The sequence below is a fragment of the Haliotis rufescens genome, unplaced genomic scaffold (genome assembly GCF_023055435.1).
Source record: "Haliotis rufescens isolate VD_foot unplaced genomic scaffold, xgHalRufe1.0.p SCAF_2, whole genome shotgun sequence".
In the NCBI taxonomy this organism is placed as follows: Eukaryota; Metazoa; Mollusca; class Gastropoda; order Lepetellida; family Haliotidae; genus Haliotis; species Haliotis rufescens.
The window spans coordinates 10,332,782-10,349,411 of record NW_025963890.1 but is presented as its reverse complement, the minus strand read 5'-3'; the positions used below and the strand labels follow the sequence as shown (position 1 = coordinate 10,349,411).

Genomic DNA, 16,630 nt, shown 5'->3' with positions numbered 1-16,630 from the left:
GGGTTACTTACTACTGACAGTGGTGAGATGTCCCCGCATGAAGAGGAAAGGGTTACTTACTACTGACAGTGGTGAGATGTCCCCGCATGAAGAGGAAAGGGTTACTTACTACTGACTGTGGTGAGATGTCCCCTCATGAAGAGGAAAGGGTTACTTCCTACTGACAGTGGTGAGATGTCCCCGCATGAAGAGGAAAGGGTTACTTACTACTGACTGTGGTGAGATGTCCCCGCATGAAGAGGAAAGGGTTACTTACTACTGACTGTGGTGAGATGTCCCCTCATGAAGAGGAAAGGGTTAGTTACTACTGACAGTGGTGAGATGTCCCCGCACGAAGAGGAAAGGGTTACTTCCTACTGACAGTGGTGAGATGTCCCCGCACGAAGAGGAAAGGGTTACTTACTACTGACTGTGGTGAGATGTCCCCGCATGAAGAGTAAAGGGTGACTTACTACTGACAGTGGTGAGATGTCCCCGCTTAAGGAGAAAAGGGTTACTTACTACTGACAGTGGTGGGATGTCCCCGCATGAAGAGAAAAGGGTTACTTACTACTGACAGTGGTGAGATGTCCCCGCATGAAGAGGAAAAGGTTACCTTCTACTGACTGTAGGTGAGATGTCCCCGCATGAAGAGGAAGGGGTTACTTACTACTGACTGTGGTGAGATGTCCCCGCATGAAGAGGAAATGGTTACTTACTACTGACAGTGATGAGATGTCCCCGCATGAAGAGGAAAGGGTTACTTACTACTGACTGTAGGTGAGATGTCCCCGCATGAAGAGGAAAGGGTTACCTACTAATGACAGTGGTGAGATGGCCCCTCCTCCACCAGCCACTTCTCGACATGTAGTAGAGAGGGACAGCAAGCATCATTATGATGAAGGGGGTAAGGAACTTGCCAGAGTCGTTCACGACGGCCGTGAGGGACAGCACCAGAAAGGCCATGACGTAGATGCAAGGGAACAGCCAGTGGACCTGAAGGAGGTTAAAGATAGCTGAGAAGAGTTTCATTTTCACCTTAATAAAAGTACCCGTCAACACCACATGAAAGGGCGTTTATAGATTTGAGTACATGGGGGGTTGCGAATTAATATTTTGCTTGTACTTTAACTCCCTCTGGGAAGACTTCCGTTGATTTCCCAGGGTTCAATTCAGGTTGAGTCGCGCAACAGGCAAATCAACAAAAACTAACCAACGGCCGTTTCATTGTTGCATTTAATGTAAATGAAAAACAAATAAGTTAAATTTAATTTTGTCTATTTTACCATCACTCATTCTTCAACGGTTTGTAAAAAAGTAATCTGGGTTTCTGTGTAAAAATAAATTGGCTCAATGAAGACTGAGGTAAGAAATGCATTTACAACCACACGCCCCTTAGCATGCGTGAAATGTTGCAAATTTGGGCCGAAAAACCGCTAATCTATTTATGTTCAAAGACAGGATACCTATCGGTAGTCTTTTTGCGTCGTGGCACCCGAATCGTGTTCAAAACGAGGCTATGGAAGCGAACGTTTCCAGGGTATGTACCCTAATAAAATGGAGATATAATTCACTGGGTAATCGAGTACAGTAAACTACGGTTATAACGAACTCAAAGGGACTACTATTTTTAGTTCGTTATAACCGTAGTTCGTTATAAGAATATATATACACCATAACTACAGCAAATAGTCGGGACTCAAAAGTTAGTTCGTTATATCCGTTAGTTGGTTATAAGCGTGTTCGTTTTAACCGTAGTTTACTGTATGTTGATGTTGACACGCGGGTTAGGGCCCGGCATTGTTTTGCTGGTCGTAAGGGGCACATAAACTGGGATTTAGACCTGCTTTACGTGTTCCCGTGCCGCGATAGTCGGGGTCATTTCACCGGTATGCCTCGTCCAGTTTGGAACGTTTACAGGCCATATATAACTGACGCACTGAAGACGGCGGCGTATAAAATGTTATTCTATTGGAAATATGTTTATTGTGAGTAATGAAGCAAAAAAAAATATTTATCGTCTATATTTGAATGCACTAACATGTTTCATATTGCATCATGTAATTCTATGAGAGTTAATTTTAACACACAAATGTCGCTTTGTTACACTTGATGAAAAGTCATGCCACGTTTAACAAACGCTCCGTGCCAACTAAAAATTAAGTTTCTTTTTTAAGTTGCTTTTATAATTAAATTAAACTGGCAATTTTGGATTTAACAAACCCTTGTCACCAGGTGTTCGTCTGACAAATACGTGCATATTTGAACAACATTTTATTAGTGTGTCAAGGTCGAAAGATGTATCTCATCATGCTAATTCAGTGTCATGGTACCTTGTAGGTAGTGTCGTTAGCTGGGTGTTTCCGTCGTATGAAGAATATTCCCGAGACGGCGAGACATTCTCCTCCTGCCTTGAAGAACGCATATGCCCCTAGCACAGACTTGACATCACCCAGGCATACGAAGATAGTCGCCAGTACGAACTGTAATATACAGTAGTTTAAAGAGAATAATATAGGTACATGGAGATGCAGATGACTGGTAAATTATAGTTATGAAAGAAAGAATTGATGCTGTGTCAATAACAACACTAAAAATTATTCCCAGCTCAACAAAACCTTTTTTACAAAGCTTTTTTTTCAGTCACTGACACGGGTGTCAGCGGAATAATAAGAACTTTGAACAGTTGTACTCCATACAAATATGTCACAGTACCAGGAGTGGTTAAGAGAAGCGCGGGAGGCTACTTCCTGCACATCGTTTAACAGAAGCCATGTTCTTTGTGTTAAACAGGCAGGTCAGTGAGACATAAAACGTCAATGTCAGGAAGGGCAAAATAGCTGTGGAAATTATATATATGGATCACTTAAAATCATTGCTGACACCCGGTGTTCGCGAAAACGGTATGTTCTACCCTGTGGTATCACCCATGGTAGTCCCATGGCGTCTAATAGTTGCAATGGCTAGTTAACTAACGATAAGATACCAGGGCCCACTTGCACAAAGCAATCTTAGCACTAAGACTATTGTAAGCCTATGTTAAAGTATGGGAATTACGATCATCTTAGCGCTAAGGTCGCTTTGTGCAAGTTGGTCCAGGTCCTCGTAAACCAACGTTTACTTAGTGAATAGCAAAACATGTATGTCTTAAACTTCGATTATTTTAGGTGAGGAAAAATGGGTATTTAAACGTCGGGTTCAAGATTATTGCACTTATATAGCGACGTGCATGCACGTGTGTGTGGCTGCTTGTACTAGGACTACCTAATGTCCATTTAGTGCTATAGTGCTCGCCCACTGAGATACCATGCCACAGTTTTAACATGAATAGCCCACTCAGACACAATACACTGACTCCGAGCCGACCAGTCCCTCTTTTGGCCCCTTAATGCCGAGCGCCAGGCACGGTAATAAGTACCATCTTTTAACGTCTTTTGGTATGATTTGTTTGTTTGTTTGCTTGTTTGTTGTTTAACGCTGCAATATTCCAGCTACATGACGGCGGTCTGTAAATAATCGAGTCTGGACCAGACAATCCAGTGATTGACATCATTAGCATCGATCAGCGAGCCTGACCACCCGATCTCGTTACAAGCATAGTCGCCTTTTACGGCAAGCATGGGTTGCTGAAGACCTATTCCTCCCCGGATCTTCACGGGTCCTTTTGGTATGACTCGGACGGGGATCGAACCCCAGACCTTTCGCTCTCCGGGCAGACGCTCTACCACTAGACCACGAAGGCAGTCCGATTAAAGAAGGAGACTTTATAATGGTAACGACATTATTACGCTCGTGTGTTTCCGTATGGTAGATATCATATACTAGAAATAACCATGTGTATAACGTTTGCCAAATGTCGCATAATGAGTTTTCATTTCTTATAAATGACACAGACGATAGAAAATACACGCGTTGAATAATCTCTCTTTCTTTTTCTAACATAATTTCAATATAATATGACTAGATTAACATTGTTGTTAGCCACCAACGGGGCCGACTGATAGCTTGTGCGTAATCAACCGTAGTCAGTGCCGAACTTTAAATATACATGCATTGGATTCCCTTGTTAGTTTCTAACCTTAGTTATTTTCCACCTTTTGTTATTTTATCAATTTTGTTGTCCTTACATGTACATATATACGCTCTCTGCCTCATGGCATTCATTCACCTGATGAAGGAGTAAGCATATACTCCGAAACGTTGTGTTCCTCATAATAAAGAAGTTGGCATCCATCAATTTTCTTCCTTATCTAATGTTATCTATAGATTATCGTATAATGGTTAGTATTATTGATAAGATAAACACATTCGATGAACAAGTTGGCACGACGAGATATATATGCCAATGAGGTCACCTAGCATGAGCTACTCTCAAAAGCCACACATCGATGCAATGTCTGCTTTCTTCATAAATCATTGCCTAACGTCCCAAATATCCTGAGGGGTGTCCCAGTATGTCACCGTGTTTCACCATTCGTGACCAACTCGTGTTATTCCGGGAGGCTACGGAAAGGGGCGAGTGGTGACGAATGCGTGTTTCACTCCAACACTGTATTCATACGCGGTATGTAAAACTACTACTTTGAATGAAATTACGTCTCAGTTATCGATAACCGTTAGACTGACTTTCAAAGGTCAAGGTCACATTGAAAAATAAAGCATAAATCTCATGCATACGTTTTGTAGATCATTTCGTCGTGATAAATAATACACAATGGAATCAATACCAGTCATTGTTGTTCGAGCTAAAATGCCGGGCCAAAGATAGTATTCACCCATATCAAATGATGGCTGAACATGAATCAAGAAATGTTATTTATATGGGGATATGTTTGTTAAGGGTCTAATTACTTGTGTTTTGGATTTTAATATATCAAGTCTTTCAGGGAGTGTTTTCAGTTTATAGCAACGTTTTGATAACGTTTGTAATGTTTTGGTCAAATTCAGTGTATAGTTTCTTTTGTCCGGCAGTTTACATTGGAAGTATGGTGCAGAAAGTTCATATATTTGAAATTAACTGGATGGTATTAAATCACAGAATCCTCAGAACTGACACAGGACTGATACAAACGAGTTCCAGAAATGGTACACCCTACCTACCAGTGCTATGATGGACGGCTGTGGAGTTCTTCTCCGTACACTGATCATGCTCAGGAACCGTGGAAACAGTCCATCGCGGCCTCCCACAAAGTTGATTCTAAACATACATACATAATCAATAACAAGACTGCACTCTTCATTAAATGATATAACGTGAAACAATGTGCGATGCGTTAGTTTATCAAATGTCGTTTGTCTCATTCCTATCATACGTATAAGCCAGGGAGTTATGTTTCGTTTGTTTGTTGCTTAACGCCGCACTCAGCAATATTCCTGCTATATGACAGTCATCTGTAAATAATCGAGTCTGGACTAGACAATCCAGTGATTGACATCATGAGCATCAATCCACGCAATTGGGATACGATAACATGCGTCAACCAAGTCAGCGAGCCTGACCCATCCCGTTAATCGCCTCTTACGACAAGCATATTCGCCTTATTCCAAGCATGGTTGCTGAAAACCAATTCTAACCCGGATCTTAAGGGGTCAGTTATTAATCTTACCTGGACGCCGTGAATACAACAGCGTTAGCTATTCCACCTGCCGATATTGCCACGCATGGCAAAATGATCCACTTAAATAATCCCAGGGTTTTTTCCCCAAACACCTACAAAGAATAAAATGCAACATGACAGTATATGACGGTCTGTAAATAATCGACTCTTGAACAGACAATACACTGATTGACATCATGAGCATCGATCTACGCAACTGGGATACAATGACATGCATCAACCAAGTCAGCGAGTCGGACCACCCGATCCCGTTAATCGCCGCTTACGACAAGCATGGGTTGCTGAAGACCAACTCTAACCCTGATCGTCACTGGCTACAAAGAATAAAAACACAACAATCTGTACCAACATAATCATAATGAAGGACCTACTGACATTGATTTTATAGTCTGTTTTGTTGTTGTTGGTGGTGGTATAATCTCGTGTGTTTTTTTACTCACAACAGCGACCGCAATCCCAGACTGAATTTCACCATTAGTGAGTACAGCGTGGTAGGCGATATTGCCAAGAATGTAGGTCAAGGTCGGTATGACAAGGCCACCAAGGATTGCGATGGGGATGGTTCTATGAAATTTGAGAAATATTACGAAAATCAAGCAATGAATTACAGCATATATTATTCAACATACGTATACGTATTTTTCCCGGCAGTTTAGTTAAATTTAAAAATAGAATATATACTCACGCGCAAAAGAAACGCAAGTGGTTTTATACAAATAGGTAACAAACACGGAACCATAAATTGATACGAGTTTTAGCAATCGAAATTGGCGTCATTGTGAGTGGAGGCGTGTCATCTTCTCTGATGAAAGTCGCTTTTGTGTCGAGGTGATCGTTTCGCTGACAGAAACGTTGTGGAAAGGGATCCATGGGGTGGACCTAGCGTCATGATATGGGCAGGGATTGGACTTAATGCGAGACTTGGACCCATGTGCTTTCTGAATGTTGGTCAAGGTAGGGGACACGGCGTCACTGCTCAGCGGTATATCGACCAAGTGATCAGACCCCACGTTGTTCCATTTTTTGCACAACATCAACAACACATTTTCCAGCAGGACAACCTCGTCCCCATGTTGCCAGAGCTACCATGGCCTTTCTGCAACAACACAACATCCGTGTTCTACCGTAGCCAGCCCTCAGCCCTAATCTGAACCCCATCGAACACTTGTGGGATGAGGTTCGAAGGCGTCTGCACAATATGCGCCCAGTCCCTACAACTGCCGATGAACTACGCACAGCTGCTCTGGATGTGTGCAGGAGGATCCCTAGGGCCTTCACAAATCGCCTGAACCACTCAATGTACAGGAGATGTGTGGCAGTGATAAATGCTAATGGTGGTCACACCAGGTATTGACTGACATCTTGGGTATTGCCCCGAAACTGTGTAAGCCCTTAACATTTGAAAAATATGATTATGTCATCTGCCTTTTAATCCATTAACTGTCTTCAGTCAAATTTTTGTCAATCTTGCCCTATTAGTATTTCTTGTCTTTACTGTTGAAAATAAATAACATGTATACTGCATACTCGACTTGCGTTTCTTTTGCGTGTGAGTATATATTGCATTTTTATTTTGAAAATCAGAATATACATTTTTGTTTTAAGTGTGATATATATTTCAATATTATTGAAGGCTGTATCAAGCAATTGTTAAGGTGATCAACGTAATGTTGATATTTATATAGAACAGTTTTTATGATTTAATTGGTTTACCTGTGGGGTCTCATGACTTCTTCGACGGCCATATTGACATTATCCCTGGGGTGACAATATGTAAGACGGTGTGACAGCAAACAACATTTTTATTTTAAAGATTCACTGTTGCAGTTCATGCATACACGGGGAAAAGCTAGGCGCTTATTCCAAAAATTTGTTTTAATTCCCTGACGAAAACTTTTGTTTTGTTTACAATGCAGCATACTAATATCTAAACAGAGAAACGAAATCAATTATCTATTGACGCTTCCTAACAGTTTTGTTATCGACCCAAAATAAATTGTCCCCGAAAATTATAGAAAAAAATAAATATGCTTCAGAAAGTTGAAAAAACTGCCTGCCACAAAAATTACATTGTTGCAATCTGGTTTTGTAGCTGTCGTTGAAAAAATACCCAATTTCGATAAAAAAAAATCCCGTGTAGATGTTTATTCGTATACAAGAAGGCAATGAAAGATACGTGATGAATCCTTGAATAATATTACACCCTTACGTTAAACTACACTTATAACAGCGTTTCTGTCATAATACAGCAATAATTCACTCACAACTAAATGTAACAAATATTAAAACAACATATTATTTTCCAAAATCATTCAGTCTTATAAGACATATTCATCCTTTCGAGGAGCATTTTATATTCGCGGGACTGAGGAGGGGGTTGGGTTGGGAGATTTATCTATGCCTTACCAGCCGCCATATGCATACAGGCCAGCATAGACCGACATGGCCACGCCTCCTGCAGTCAGGTTGGTGGTCCTGAAGGGGTCTCTGAAGTTCTCGGTATGACCTGCATAAATAAGCCTCAGACATACTAAGGTCATGCGCTATTTTGTAAAAATAATAATTTGCATCATAAAGAATAAAAAAGGATGATATTGCATTAAGGCAAGTTCCTTCTCCACACTTTTCAAAGTCGTGTGCCTGAAACCCGTTTACAATATTTTGAGATACGGGAGTCAAGGCTGGTGACCTTGACACAAATTGCTGACCTTGACACAAATGTAAAATCCCAGCAACGATGATAGTAACCAGCGCAAACACTTTACACACAGTAGATGCTGTCTGAAGCCAGGCACCCAGTCGCACACTGTACATGTTGACCGCCATGACGAACCCTGAAACAACAGCAGCCGAAGGTATTTTGTTTGTTTGTTTGTTTATTGTTTAACGCCGCACTCAACAATATTCCAACTATATGACGTCCGTCTGTACATAATCGAGTCTCGGCAAGACAATCCAGTGACTGATATCATGAGCATCGATCAGAGCAATTGAGATACGATGACATGCATCAACCAAGCAGCAGAAGGTGCCCCAGACAACGTATGTATTCACTTGTATATGCAGATCTCGCAACGGATCACGCCGTCGCTGACGGTGTCGTGCACATCAACATAACTTAGTTACTTTATTCCATTTACTAAATGGAATAAAGTAACTAAATGATTTAGACCACAGGCCACTATGCAAAATAATAACAAACATACTTTAAGTGCATGTTAGAAGCAAAGACAGATTGTTAATTAAAGAATAACAACTATTTTACAAAGTCAAAGACATGTGAAATTATGAATATATCTAACTCATGAGATATATGGTTTTGGACGGATTATAAACAATTTGAGGACGCGCATTTTGTTACAAATTAAGTAATTGTAGCACACTTTATACAACACACATATTCACAAAGATAGCGTCCTCTCACAGTATTATAAGACCGCCTCCGTGGTCTAATGGTAGAGCGTCCGCCCGGAGAGCGGAAGGTCCGGGGTTTCCATCCCCAGCCGCGTCATACCAAAAGACGTTAAAAGATGGTACTTGTTGTTACCCTGTCTGGCGCTCGGCATTAAGGGGCTAAAACAAGGACTGGTCTACTGTGTCTGAGTGGGGTATTCATGTTAAACTGCGGCATGTTTTCTCAGTGTGCTAGCACTATAAATCGGCATCAGTCCGGACTGGTACAAGCAGCCACACACACACACACACACACACACACACTCACGTACATGCACGTCGCTATATAAGTGCAATAATCTTGGACGCGACGTTAAACCCCATTTCACCTCACCTCACCTCAAAGTATTATAATATGGACACACCATGACATGTATCATCTTTAAATTCATTAAAACACTAAAGGGCAATTACAGTTTTCCTAAGCTAACTTTGAATTTGCTCACGTACCCTTTCTAAATGAGATTATGAGAACCAACTCTGGACCGAGTTATATTTGGTGACACATCAAATAATGTTTAATATATTTTTATAGAAAGTGAATATTTAATTTTTTTATAAAATCTCTTTTCACTTAGCGACATCAGGTGGTTTCGCCACATTTGAGTATGTACAACTATTGTCCATTGATTGTATTCATTAAATAACTCTAATTGATTACTTTCTGTGACAGCCTCACAATACTCCCAGTCAACGAAGCCAAGTCCTATGTTCTGGTGTATTAAGAGCATTTTCTAACAAAGCTTTGTGTACTAAATATACTGAACATCAAAAGTTCCTGTGACATTGAATAACATTTAATGCAAAGATATGTTTTTTTACCAAAACTGAAACAATTTCGGTTTGCAACAGATAAAGGACTCCTGTAAGTGTTCAAATGGTTTAATTTGCCATATTGACTTCAGAAAATGCGTGAATTCATAAAAAAAAAAACATGAACATTCCAAAATGTCAATTTACAAATCAATAGCGTGTGTGTCCACCTCTGTTTGCGATGCAAGCAACCCATCTTCGTCTCATGGAATGGACCAGGCGTCGCACAAAGTCCTGTGGAATATCTGTCCATATCTGCTGGAGCTTGTTTCGAAGTTCCTGGAGTGTCTGTGGAACACGTGGTTGACATCGAAGGCGCCGATCCATCTCATCCCACATGTGCTCGATTGGTGAGAGATCAGGGGAGCGAGCCGGCCAGGGGATGACATTCACGTTGTTTTGTTGAAGAGAATCCTTTACAAGTCGAGCAATGTGAGGCCGGGCGTTGTCATGTTGAAAGGTAATGCCTGGGCTATGACGACGCAAAAACGGTAGAACAACATGGTCGATGATCTCGTCGCGGTAGCGCTGTCCATTGATATTTCCCCTATACCACTATCAAACGGGTCCTCTGTCTTGCTGTAATTCCACCCCATCCCGCTGCCGCCCCCGAACCGACTCCTTCCATGACACAATGATTGACATAACGTTCACCTCGACGTCGGTACACTCGAATCCGTCCATCGCTGTGGCTGAGGTGAAAACGAGACTCGTCAGTGAATAGAACTTGTCCCCACTGCATGGTCGTCCAGCGTAGACGCTGTCTGCACCACTGTAGACGTGCTTGACGATGGTTTCCTGTCAAAATGGGACGTCTGGCGGGTCTTCTGGTGGCAATCCCTGCACATCTGAGGCGACGACGTAAGGTTTGTGAAAATATTCGTCGAAGGCCAGGGATGCTTCTTGCAGTCACTGTTGGTAGCTGGAATCGATTTCGTAGGTGTGTTGTTCGAATCCAGTTGTCTTGTCGATTATTGGTTACGCGTGGCCTGCCACTCCGAGGATGGTCTCTGACTGCATTCGTCTGTTGCCAACGTTGCCATAAACACCAAATGGTAATTCCCTGGACGTTAAATTGTGTAGTGCACAACATCACCTTGACTCGATCCTGCTTCAAGCATACCAATGGCTCGCAGACGCTCATTTTCGGACAGGCGTAGCATTTCGCAATGTTGAATAATTGCGTAATTTTGTTGTTTTTCTGAGTGGTTGTTGTCAGCACGATGCTAAACAATGCATATGGAATCCCGTTAACGCACATGTTTTTATACCCATTCTTGGGTAATGAAATGCATGGGCTTGCATAAAAGTTAACTTTTGCATGGAATGCACGCTTTTCTGTAGCAGTTGCGTTTTTGTGCCTTGATCCCATACATGTACTACAATATTGAAAACCAAACTTTACTTGTTTGAAAAATACACTAACATATTGGTGTCACAGGAACTTTTGTTGTTGAGTATAAGTCGACACAGCTGCTTGCCAGTCAGCGAATAACGAGATCCAAGCTTTTATCACACAAACCTATGATGAAATAACCTGATTTCTTTAAATATTTAGCCTGTGTCACAGGAAGTTTTGTTCTTGAGTATATATACCTCTCTTCGCAACAACTGAGCATTTGAACAGGCAAAGAAGTTGACTACATATTTTATCTGACAATGTGACAGATTTACCCAATATGACAAATCCAAGCATGGCTTTAGCTGATGTCGGGGCCATGTCGGGGCAGGACAGGAAGGCAGGTCTCACGATGTACTCTGCGGCCGTCAGCGACGCCAGTCCGATGGACAGGGGCCGGACAATGACCAGCTGCGTCCACAGGAACACAAACCCAGCCAGGTCTCCGAAAGCCTCTCGGATGTAGGTGTAGGTGCCCCCGGATTTCTTAACACGGGTACCTGGAATGTGTCAACATTCTCATTTAATGATATAAATACACAATAGTCATTTTATTATATCAATGTGATCAACACACAAAATATAACTGCCAGTAAAGTACTTTTTAATATTGTTTTTGTATTTTGTATTTTATTTTTTTATTATTATTATTATCATTATTATGTACAGATAAAAAAAAAATGCAACAAAGAGGGTTCGGGTGATCCTGGCACAGTCAGACTGGTTAGGCTCATCATCAGCTTAGGGCCCTTGCCCCCTCTACACGCAGCCCAGAAAGCGAATGGGACTTCTCCAAGGAAGCACTGCTTAGTCAAACCCACCCAATTTTTTTCAATGTGAAGACTCCCCAACACTGCAGCCTTCTGCATTACCCAGATTGTCAGAAGGGTTGTATTCCTGGTAGCAAACCCGGGTACTCTCCAGATAACACAGTCAACAGATTGGGAGGTACCAAACCTAAGGCACCGAGAACAATGGGGAATCGGAAAACGGACAGATTGTTTATTAAAGTCTTAAAAAGGTACGTTATAAAATCATTAAAAGTAAGCCGCATGTTAGAGGTTGAGGAAGACTTTTAAAGCAATATCAAAGTAGCATGTATACAAGATCACACAACATATCTAAACCATAAAATGTACAGGCATTAAAATATACACTGTATCAATATTAAGTAAAAAGACATTGTACGACGTACCATATTCAGCATAGCACATCGCAGCGCAGTAGGTTAAAGCTCCACACAGCGCCCACACAATGAGCGACAAGCCCACTGAGGATCCTACCCCTTCAAGTACGGCTGTCGGGCTAATGAAAATACCCACACCTAAACACAAACAATGCAGAGTTTGTACCTGAATGTAACATCAGCTTTGTATCATTCCACCACACTAACATATAGTCCCTGAAATGACGTTATGTATACAAATAAGTCTATAAGGAGGCTTTCAAATCTCTTAATTTAAAAACACATATAACTTAGAATGGAAGAGTATTGGCTGATAGAAATGAGAATGTGATTCTATAGGCTGTTAGAACTGAGAAGGGGGTTCTGTAGGCTGATAGAGCTGGGAATGGGATTCTGTAGGCTGATAGAGCTGAGAATGGGATTCTGTAGGCTGATAGAGCTGGGAATGGGATTCTAAAGGCTGTTATAGTTGAAAATGGGTTTTATAAGCTGACAGAACTGAGAATGGGATTCTGCAGGCTGATAGAGCTGAGAATGGGATTCTAAAGGCTGTTATAGTTGAAAATGGGTTTTATAAGCTGACAGAACTGAGAATGGGATTCTGCAGGCTGATAGAGCTGAGAATGGGATTCTAAAGGCTGTTATAGTTGAAAATGGGTTTTATAAGCTGACAGAACTGAGAATGGGATTCTGTAGGCTGATAGAACTGTGAATGGGATTCTAAAGGCTGTTATAGTTGAAAATGGGTTTTATAAGCTGACAGAACTGAGAATGGAATTCTGTATGCTGATAGAGCTGAGAATGGGATTCCAAAGGCTGTTATAGTTGAAAATGGGTTTTATAAGCTGACAGAACTGAGAATGGGATTCTAAAGGCTGATAGAACTGTGAATGGGATTCTATAGGCTGTTATAGTTGAAAATGGGTTTTATAAGCTGACAGAACTGAGAATGGGATTCTGTAGGCTGATAGAGCTGAGAATGGGATGCTAAAGGCTGATAGAACTGAGAATGGGATTCTATAGGCTGTTATGGTTGAAAATGGGTTTTATAAGCTGACAGAACTGAGAATGGGATTCTGTAGGCTGTTAGAACTGAGAATTGGATTCCAAACGCTGATAGAGTTGATAATGGGATTATGTAGGCTGATAGAGCTGAGATTGGGATTGTGTAGGCTGTTAGACCTGAGCATGGGATTATGTAGGCTGTTAGACCTGAGATTGGGATTGTGTCGGCTGATAGACCTAAGATTGGGATTGTGTAGGCTGTTAGACCTGAGCATGGGATTATGTAGGCTGGTACAGCTGAGCATGGGATTATGTAGGCTGATAGACCTGAGATTGGGATTGTGTCGGCTGATAGACCTGAAATTGGGATTGTTTTAGGCTGTTAGACCTGAGCATGGGATTATGTAGGCTGGTACAGCTGAGCATGGGATTATGTAGGCTGATAGACCTGAGATTGGATTTGTGTCGGCTGATAGACCTGAGATCAGGATTGTGTAGGCTGTTAGACCTGAGCATGGGATAATGTAGGCTGTTACGGCGGAGCATTGGATTCTGTAGGCTGAAACAGCTGAGAATGGGATTCACCAGGGTTGATGAAGCAGAGGATGAGGGTGGAATGGACTGGGGTTGTTGTTTATTTAATATAAGCTCTGGGTCTGTACGAGAGACTACCATTTCATGTGTGTCCTAATTACAGTCTAACTGGTCGAGTACAATTTTAGCATGAGTTTCGTTTTATTGATATACAATGTCTTAATGCATATCTTATCCTAAGTGTACGTCCGCTCGCACCACGCTGGTGATCCTGCCTCCACATTATTATGGTTGAAATACTGAAAAACAGACCTTCTTTGACCAGTGCCCAGATAACCTTCTACGTGTCTACGGGGGCATGGATGATTGACTCGTCTGAGGCACCGCAATTCTCTGCGTCCATATTCCTGCCAGAACCCTATGCTAGCGGGATCGAATTTCAGACTTCTAGATTATGTTTCAAGGTTGGTCAGCACCATACCCGTGCTTGTGGGTTTCACCAAAGTGGTAAACGTCTAAAACCTGCATCACTTCAGGCTTTCATCCCACATCAAAATGACAAGCCGTCATATAACTGACATAATTTGCGGGTCGGCGTTAAACCAAACTCACTCACTTAATAACTGTCCTTGGTTTAAAATAACAGATCTTACCTATGATACTGCCAACGATGTAACTAGTTGTGCTGATGAGACCAAGTTGTTTCTTCAAACTGATATCTGGGTGATCTCCATTGGTTGCCATGGTTATATGCAGCTGTAACCACATTAACTCAAGCTCCATAAATTTCATACATCACTTAGAACGATATTACCCTTATGCATGATCCCGGACGAAATTTTAAGAAAATGTCTATAAGTATGGATTACTCGATATAATTTCCATAAGATACGACCTTAAAGGATGTGTGTACACACTAAAATCCCTTTCTTTGTTATTTGAAACAAAATGCAATTTTAGAAATAGTTAATATCAATATTTGAAAATATACACTCATTTTCCTCACATTAAGAGTAGGAAACTCAAAATAGTGTGAAAATGTCATGCCATTATGGGGCCTTCGTTTTCCGATCTAAACAGCCGGAGTTATCCCCCTTAGATTATGAGTAATTGGTGTCAATTTAACTGGGTCCCTGTTTAGTCACAACGCAAAAGATATCAAGTACCAGTTTATGGTGAGACAACCGACCGCTGAGTACTTACCCCACCAGCGATAGACACGTTAGCTAAAGGGCTCCACACAGGCCATCTACTTAGGGTAGGGTCCCTTTTAGCCCAAAACTCAGTTATGACGGTGGAGCAGCTGCTCGGGTTTCGTGCGGGTTGGACGTTGCAGGTGGAGGCAGCTCAGCAAAAGTAGACCTCGAAGGATGATAGAATAAGACAACAAGAGTGCGTAGTACAGATCTCTCCGAGACGGGGGTGGTTGATGGCGGAATGAAGAGTCTCTACCGCGATTTTCTACCTTGGCGAGATACAGTCAAATAGAGACGCATCGCTCGAACTGGAAAGAGGGAGAGATGTTCTTGGTCATCCGATCCCAAGATCGACGAGAGCGGGAACCCGTGAAGATCTGGCTTAGAATAGGTCTTCAGCAACCCATGCTTGCTGTAAAAGGTGACAATGTTTGACAATCGATCCCAATTGCGTGGCTCGACACTCAAGATATCAATCACTGGATTGTCTGTTCCAGACTCGATTATTTACAGACCGCCGTCATATAGCTGAAATACTGCTGAGTGTGGCGTTAAACAAACAAACATACAAACGAGTACGGGGAAATCCTTAATAGCCGATCAGGGTGGACGGGAAGTTGATTCTTTGCTATAAAATCCCAACGAAGGCCTAGGAATCCTGTCGACATCCAAAGCATGTATCTCACCAAGGCGAGCTGCTGTAGCCATGGCCAGTAGGAATGGGTCTTCAGCGTGATTGTTTCGTAGTTCTCATCCGCCAGTGGCTCGTAAACATTGGGAGTCAAGTGTAACAGGATCACATTGAGCTCCCGCGCTATGGGCCGAAATCGCGAAGACTGGTCCGCTAGCTTGAAGGAGCGAATGAGGAATTGGAGTTCTGAAACAGTGGAGACGTTCGCACCGGAAGTAGTAGCAATAACGGAGTTAATCGCCACCCGATCCCGTTAGTCACCTCTTTATGGCATACATAGTCACCTTTTATGGCAAGCATCGGTTGCTGAAGACCTATTCTAACCCGGATCTGCATGGGTCCCAGACAATAACGATTCAAGTTTAGACATAATGATGATTAAGACAAGATCGCGTTAGTGGCCTCTTACGACAAGCATGGGTTGCTGAAGACCTATTCTAATCCGGATCTTCACTGAATCGAATGACCAAGAACATCTCTCCCTCTGTCCAGTTCGAGCGATGCGTCTCTATTTGACTTTATCTCGCCAAGGTAGAAAATAGCGGGAGACTCTTCATTCCGCCATCAACCACCTCCGTCTCGGAGAGTTCCCGTACTACGCTCTCTTGTTGTCTTATTCTATTCTATTCAACGTCCAACCCGCACGAGACCCGAGCAGTTCTTTCCACTGTCGTAACTGAGTTTGGGGCATAAAGAGACCCTACCCACAGTTATCCAAAACGTACTGCCTTTCTGTGTCATGGTCAATGTAAGCCA

General features: G+C 42.1%; 2 protein-coding genes across 2 annotated transcripts; both read right to left on the bottom strand.

Annotated features, from left to right (window-relative positions):
- Positions 1–734: 734 nt before the first annotated feature.
- On the bottom strand, positions 735–8,417 carry LOC124136246 (Y+L amino acid transporter 2-like). Its single transcript, XM_046502117.2, has 8 exons — positions 8,306–8,417; positions 8,004–8,103; positions 7,311–7,355; positions 6,038–6,161; positions 5,586–5,689; positions 5,080–5,176; positions 2,313–2,462; positions 735–975 (listed from the first exon to the last, which is right to left on the bottom strand). Exons 1-8 carry the CDS (start codon positions 8,409–8,411, stop codon positions 790–792), a joined length of 912 nt encoding a protein of 303 aa, XP_046358073.2. The 5' UTR covers positions 8,412–8,417; the 3' UTR covers positions 735–789.
- A 3,010-nt stretch (positions 8,418–11,427) lies between these two features.
- LOC125381870 (putative L-type amino acid transporter 1-like protein MLAS) lies at positions 11,428–16,615 on the bottom strand. Its single transcript, XM_048399203.1, has 5 exons — positions 16,600–16,615; positions 15,870–16,060; positions 14,641–14,743; positions 12,458–12,586; positions 11,428–11,762 (listed from the first exon to the last, which is right to left on the bottom strand). The coding sequence occupies exons 1-5, from the start codon at positions 16,613–16,615 to the stop codon at positions 11,428–11,430; spliced, it is 774 nt and encodes a 257-aa protein (XP_048255160.1).
- Between the last annotated feature and the right edge of the window lie 15 nt (positions 16,616–16,630).